Source organism: Patella vulgata, chromosome 2, assembly GCF_932274485.2.
Source record: "Patella vulgata chromosome 2, xgPatVulg1.2, whole genome shotgun sequence".
Taxonomy (NCBI): domain Eukaryota; kingdom Metazoa; phylum Mollusca; class Gastropoda; family Patellidae; genus Patella; species Patella vulgata.
In genome coordinates, this window is record NC_065880.2 from 40406996 (window position 1) to 40413655 (window position 6660).

At 37.1% G+C, this 6660-nt stretch overlaps 1 protein-coding gene across 1 annotated transcript; it reads left to right on the forward strand.

Annotated features, from left to right (window-relative positions):
• Positions 1-5606: 5606 nt before the first annotated feature.
• Positions 5607-6660, forward strand: LOC130010910 (melatonin receptor type 1B-B-like). Its single transcript, XM_056099123.1, has 2 exons — positions 5607-5623; positions 5973-6660. Exons 1-2 carry the CDS (start codon positions 5607-5609, stop codon positions 6613-6615), a joined length of 660 nt encoding a protein of 219 aa, XP_055955098.1. The 3' UTR covers positions 6616-6660.

The following is a 6660-nucleotide window of genomic DNA, read 5'->3' on the forward strand; positions in this document are numbered from 1 at the left end:
TGATTGAAATAATCGATCCCACAACGTGAAGTCAAAGAAAGTCTTAGACGATAGTGTTACCCTGGTATCACGGGCCCTTTTCAGGAAGTTCCTGATTCGATAGTCACATCGAACTTTTTGTTTTACGCCCGTGCGTCCATCGTCCAAAAGTTAATATCTGGTTGTTTACATTAGTCAGATGAAGAACCCTATTTAATTTCAATATGTTTTGTTCATTGCGTCTAGAGTTATGGCCCTTGTTTCACTTTGCTGAACCTTGTGAACGCTATTACGCCAAAAGTTATCATCCGATCTTTGTGAAATGTATATGCATTATTTAAATTAGTGAAACGAAGAAGTCTATTGAATTTAAGCTATTTCCGTTTATTACGTCTAGAGTTATGACCCTTGTTTCACTTTATTGAACCTTGTGAACGCTCTAACACCAAAAGTTATCATCCGATCTTTCGGAAATCTATATGCATTATTTAAATTGTTTAAATTAGTGAAACGAAGAAGCCTATTGAGTTTCGATAATTTCCGTTTATTACGTCTAGAGTTATGGCCCTTGTTTCACTCTGTTGCACTTTGGGAATGCTCTAACATCAAAAGTTATCTGCCGATCTGTATGAAATTTACACGCGTCATTTAAATTAGTAAAGAGAAGAATCCTATTGAGTTTCAGTAATTTTCGTTTATTACTTTTAGAGTTATGGCCCTTGTTTCACTTTGTTGCACTTTGTGAACGCTCTAACCTCTAAAGGTATCTGCCGATCTGTATGAAATTTACATGTGCCATTTAAGTTAGTAAAAAGAACAATCCTATTGAATTTCAGCAATTTCCGTTTATTACGTCTAGAATTATGGGTCGTTTCACTTTATTTAACTTTGTGAACGTTCTAAAGCCGAAAGTTATCATCCGATCTTTGTGAAATTTATATGCATTATTGAAATTAGTGAAACCACGAAGCCTATTGAATTTCAGCAATTTACAATAATTACTTCTAGAGTTATGGCCCTTGTTTCACTTTGTTCAACCTTGTTAATGCTCGATTGATGAAAGTTATCATCCGATATGTATGAAATTTATATGCATCATTTAAATTTGTGAAACAGAGGTCTATTGAATTTCAGCAATTTCCGTCAATAATTTCTAGAGTTATGGCCCTTGTTTTACTTTGTGAACCTTGTGAACGTTTGAATGACAAAAGTGATCATCCGATCTGTATGAAATTAATATACATTATTTAAATTAGTAAAACGAAAAAGCCTGCCAAAACAATTTCTGTAGACTACTTCCAGAGTTGAGGCCCTTGTTACAGTTTGTAGAACCTTGTGAACCCTTAACGGACAAAATTATAATCTGCTGTGGGCGTTTGTTTCGTTGCCTGGCAACCTATCTTTTGGTACCGCGACACAGGATAGTGTCACACATAGTTTGGATTTAAGAAAAGCCATGGAACTTAATATAAAATGAAATGGGGTTTAACGTCCTATTCTGCATTTAATATGAAAATACCCTGTCAGTTATCTGATAGTGATCTAATCTTAGATACCATGCAAATCGTACAGCATTTATACTACATGATGATTTCATTGAATTCATATGCGCTATAGAATCTGCATTTTAAGCTGTTTATATCGCTTTCGATTACTTGGCCCGAGCACCATTAAAAGGTCTCGAACAAGTTAATGATTGTGTAATACAGTGTATATAAATACAACACTGTCAACATGGCGGCCTCGTGCAGTAACGGGCAGTTTCTAAAAGTAATGCACTGTTTTGATAGACGTTTTGATTAATAATGGATTGTATATTAAGAGTTTAATGGTGAGTGTGATTAAGTAATATATTGATATTGCCCGCGAGTGCGTTAGTACGAGGGCTATATCTATATATTACGCAATGTCTTGCACGAGACCATTAAACAGCTTAAAATACAGACATTATCCAGCACGTGCATTTCAATGAAATACGTCACGCGGGTCTAATATTTCAACTAGTATAAATAATATACGTTTTGCACATTGTCCGGGAGCTAGGTGGGTTTTGTTCAACATGGAAGGTGCGGAAGGTTTGGCATGTTAGTGGTGTATGACTGTGTTAGGAAACCCCAGAAACCCAATTCTTAAGTTGCGCCAGTGGTGGGTGTGGCAGGAGGAGCCACCGATAGTACCCCCCAAAATGGGTTTATTCAACATGGAAGGTGCAAATTCCACTTCAATGGCATTTGATAGAGGAATGTGCCCTGAATTAGGAAATATAACTTAAGAATGGGATTTTTGGTGGAAAGGCCACTTAAGAAGAGGTCAAAGGTCACTAATTAGCAATTTTTCGATTTTACTGAAAATGATTTTTCCATTATCTCGTGATCTATTCCAAGTATATTGCACAAAACTACATGGACATTTTTGATAGTGCTAGGAGCAAAAATATGAGACATAAAATAAATGAAGTTTTAGCTAAAAGTATGACATAATCTCAAAAATAACGAAAATATCACTCGAACCCCATCGGTAATTAAAATGTTAATCAACATGAAAGGTGCGAGTGAGAAACCAAGCCTAAATTGTACGGAATGATATCAGAAATCATTATCATCAACTTAAGAATGAAATTTCTGGTGGTCAGTGTACTTAAGAAGAGAATAATGCTGGTCTGCACCGAATGACCCCTAATTAGAAATTTAATTAACATGAAAGGTGCGACATTGGAACAAGGTGTAAAATGTAGGGACTGATCATAGGATTCACAACCACTAACTTAAGAATGAATATTTAGGTGGTAAATGAACTTAAGAACAGCAGATGTGACCAATAACCTTTAAAAAAATCAGTGACAAGCGGTGGAATATGCCCACAATGCTATGTTTCCTCTTGATCTCTGATAGTAACACTGATACATTAATTACCGCCCACTTCCTTCATACTAAGAGTCATTTAAAACATAGATCTATATGTCATGTTAAGGCAGCAGTGTCAAAGTCATCATCAGAGGTATCCTGATCAGATTGCTCAATGTCCTCTTCAACCAGTGACTCCCGGAGTTCAGGATCATTAAAACGCATGATTTCATTCTGTCCTTCTCTCAACTATCTTCTGGCGATGGGTGCTGGGTAATTCCTGATTTATCAGCGCTTCCCGACATTTTTGCGACAAAAGATGCCCCTTTTGATTTGTAGTGACACTTCTGATTCGCAAGGAGGACTCCTGCTATCATCGATGCCCTTTAGTTTCCCCAGAAGATTTTTACATTTTGCCTTTGGCCCATTGCGTCTTCTCAAACACGATGTAGCGATATCATTCACCGTGCAGATGTATGGGGCTAAGCGACAAGCAATCTCCTCACTCAACAGGCATCGCTACACCGTGTTTGAGAAGACGTAATGGGTCTTAGGCAAGATGTAAAACTCTTCTGGAGAAACTGAAAAGGGCATCAATGATAGTATGATTCCTCCCTGCGAATCAAAAGTGTCACTACAGATGACAAGGGCATTTTTGGTCGCAAAGATATAGGGAAACGCTGATAAATCAGGAATTAACCAGCACCCATCACCAGAAGATGGTTGGGAGTTTAAGGAAAGACAGTATGGTTTAATGGTCCTGAACTATGGGAGTCATTGGTTGAGGAAGACATTGCGAATCAAAAGTGTCACTACAGATGACAAGGGCATTTTTGGTCGCAAAGATATAGGGAAACGCTGATAAATCAGGAATTAACCAGCACCCATCGCCAGAAGATGGTTGGGAGTTTAAGGAAAGACAGTATGGTTTAAAGGTCCTGAACTATGGGAGTCATTGGTTGAGGAAGACATTGAGGAGCCACCCTCCCCCTTTTTGGGGAAATTCTACATATATTAACCAGAATTAATCTGTTAGTGCAAAACAACGAACAATGGAACTATCTAGACATTTGTGTCCAAAAATTTTATTTATACGTCGTCTTCACAAGTCATTTAAAACATAGATCTATATGTCATGTTAAGGCAACTGTCTTCATCAGAGGCAGCAGTGTCAAAGTCGTCATCAGAGGTATCCTGATCAGATTGCTCAATGTCCTCTTCAACCAATGACTCTCGGAGTTCAGGACCATTAAAGGGCATGAATTCATTCTGTCCTTCTCTCAACTATCTTCTGGCGATGGGTGCTGGGTAATTCCTGATTTATCAGCGCTTCCCGACATCATTGCGACAAAGATGCCCTTGTCATCTGTAGTGACACTTTTGATTCGCAGGGAGGAATCATACTACCATCTGATGAAGACAGTTGTCTTAACATGACATATAGATCTATGTTTTAAATGACTCTTAGTATGAAGGAAGTGGGCGGTAATTAATGTATCAGTGTTACTATCAGAGATCAAGAGGAAACATAGCATTGTGGGCATATTCCACCGCTTGTCACTGATTTTTTAAGGTTATTGGTCGCATCTGCTGTTCTTAAGTTCATTTACCACCTAAATATTCATTCTTAAGTTAATGGTTGTGAATCCTATGATCAGTCCCTACATTTTACACCTTGTTCCGATGTCGCACCTTTCACGTTAATTAAATTTCTAATTAGGGGTCATTCGGTGCAGACCAGCATTATTCTCTTCTTAAGTACACTGACCACCAGAAATTTCATTCTTAAGTTGATGATAATAATTTCTGATATCATTCCGTACAATTTAGGCTTGGTTTCTCACTCGCACCTTTCATGTTGATTAACATTTTAATTACCGATGGGGTTCGAGTGATATTTTCGTTATTTTTGAGATTATGTCATACTTTTAGCTAAAACTTCATTTATTTTATGTCTCATATTTTGCTCCTAGCACTATCAAAAATGTCCATGTAGTTTTGTGCGATATACTTGGAATAGATCACGAGATAATGGAAAAATCGTTTTCAGTAAAATCGAAAAATTGCTAATTAGTGACCTTTGATCTCTTCTTAAGTGGCCCTTCCACCAAAAATCCCATTCTTAAGTTATATTTCCTAATTCAGGGCACATTCCTCTATCAAATGCCACTGAAGTGGAACTTGCACCTTCCATGTTGAATAAACCCATTTTGGGGGGTACTATGGGTGGCTCCTCCTACCACACCCACCACTGGCGCAACTTAAGAATTGGGTTTCTGGGGTCTCCTAACCCTGCCATACACCACTAGCATGCCAAATCTTCCGCACCTTCCATGTTGAACAAAACCCACCTAGCTCCCGGACTACCATTATATGAAATAAAGGTACGCCAACATCAAAGGATGACGTCACATCTGTATTTTAGATAATGTTAAGACATTACATTTCTCATTATAATGAAATAAAAGAACCCTTGGCCCATAACAGTTTGAAATTAAAATAAAAGTGGGCCGTAGTGCCGCCGTTGGGGCACAATTTCCCTCATAGCACACTGTATGGCGCATACCCGTCTGCATTAGCTCTGTCGGTGCAGAAAAGTAGGACGTTAAACCCCATTTCATTTCATTTAATCTATTACGTTTTAACTTTTTAGGGTTTTATTGGTCGCGAATTTCAATAGTTCATATAATTAATGGCACATTAGACAAATTGATTTTTTCCAGTATATTTGTCGTCATAATTGTCGTCCATACAGATGTGTTTACTGTCCTTCTAATGGATACTATGTTATTAGATGTACGGTAGTTGGGAAACTGGCTTATTGCTGTTTCTCAAAACACATTATGACAAGCTTAGGATAAGAGTGTATGCTATTATTTCTCCTCGGGTATTCTGACGAAAGTTTTTCCTGTATTGTAGCATGGAAATATATGCGTGGCAAATAATATTTATAATAGTACTCATAGTTGTGGCCATAACAATATTATTTGGAAATACTCTAACTTTAATAGCTATATACAAAACGAGCGTGTTACGAACAATACCAAATATGTATGTAACATGTCTAACTGTTACTGATCTACTTTCGTTCTTTTCTTGTTTAGGATTTGTTTTATTTCATATACCATATTCACGACCTGTGTTCGACAGTGAGAACCTTTGTATATTATTCTATGTGTGGACATTTGCTTTAACAACTGAATCTGTATTGATGATGACGATAGTGTCAATCGATAGATGCGCTAACGTCAAATTTCCATTCAAATATCACCTCTGGATGACGAAAAGGAAAGCAATTCTAGTCATATGTGCAACTTGGGTACTGAGCCTCTCAATTAATGTGGTATTGTTTTTTGAAAACAATTGGTCAGAAACTACAATCTGTTCGTCTTACTTGGTCCTTACTAAAGGCCAAAGGTTAGCAATAATAATAGTGTTTTTCCTCGTAACCGTAACTACTTTAAATTGCTATGGTTACATAATGTGTGTTACAATAAAGCAAAGAAGAAGTATTCAAGTGATAAATTTGGGTGAAAGTTCACTGACTATAAATAATTCACGAAAATCTGTCAAACTTTATTTTATTGTATTTTCTATGTTTTTAATTTGTTGGTTGCCATCGGCACTTTGTTCGGTCCTTAGTTTGTTTAGATCCGACGAAATGCCATTACCGCAGTGGTTTATTCACATATCCGTTTGTGTTGGACTTTTAAATACAAGTTTAAATTTTCTAGTGTATGGATGGCAGAATAAGGACTTTCGAAAGGCATACAAAAAGATAATTTGCAAGTAAAGAAAACTAGGAGACAATTATGTGGTGGCTAAACTTGATTTTATG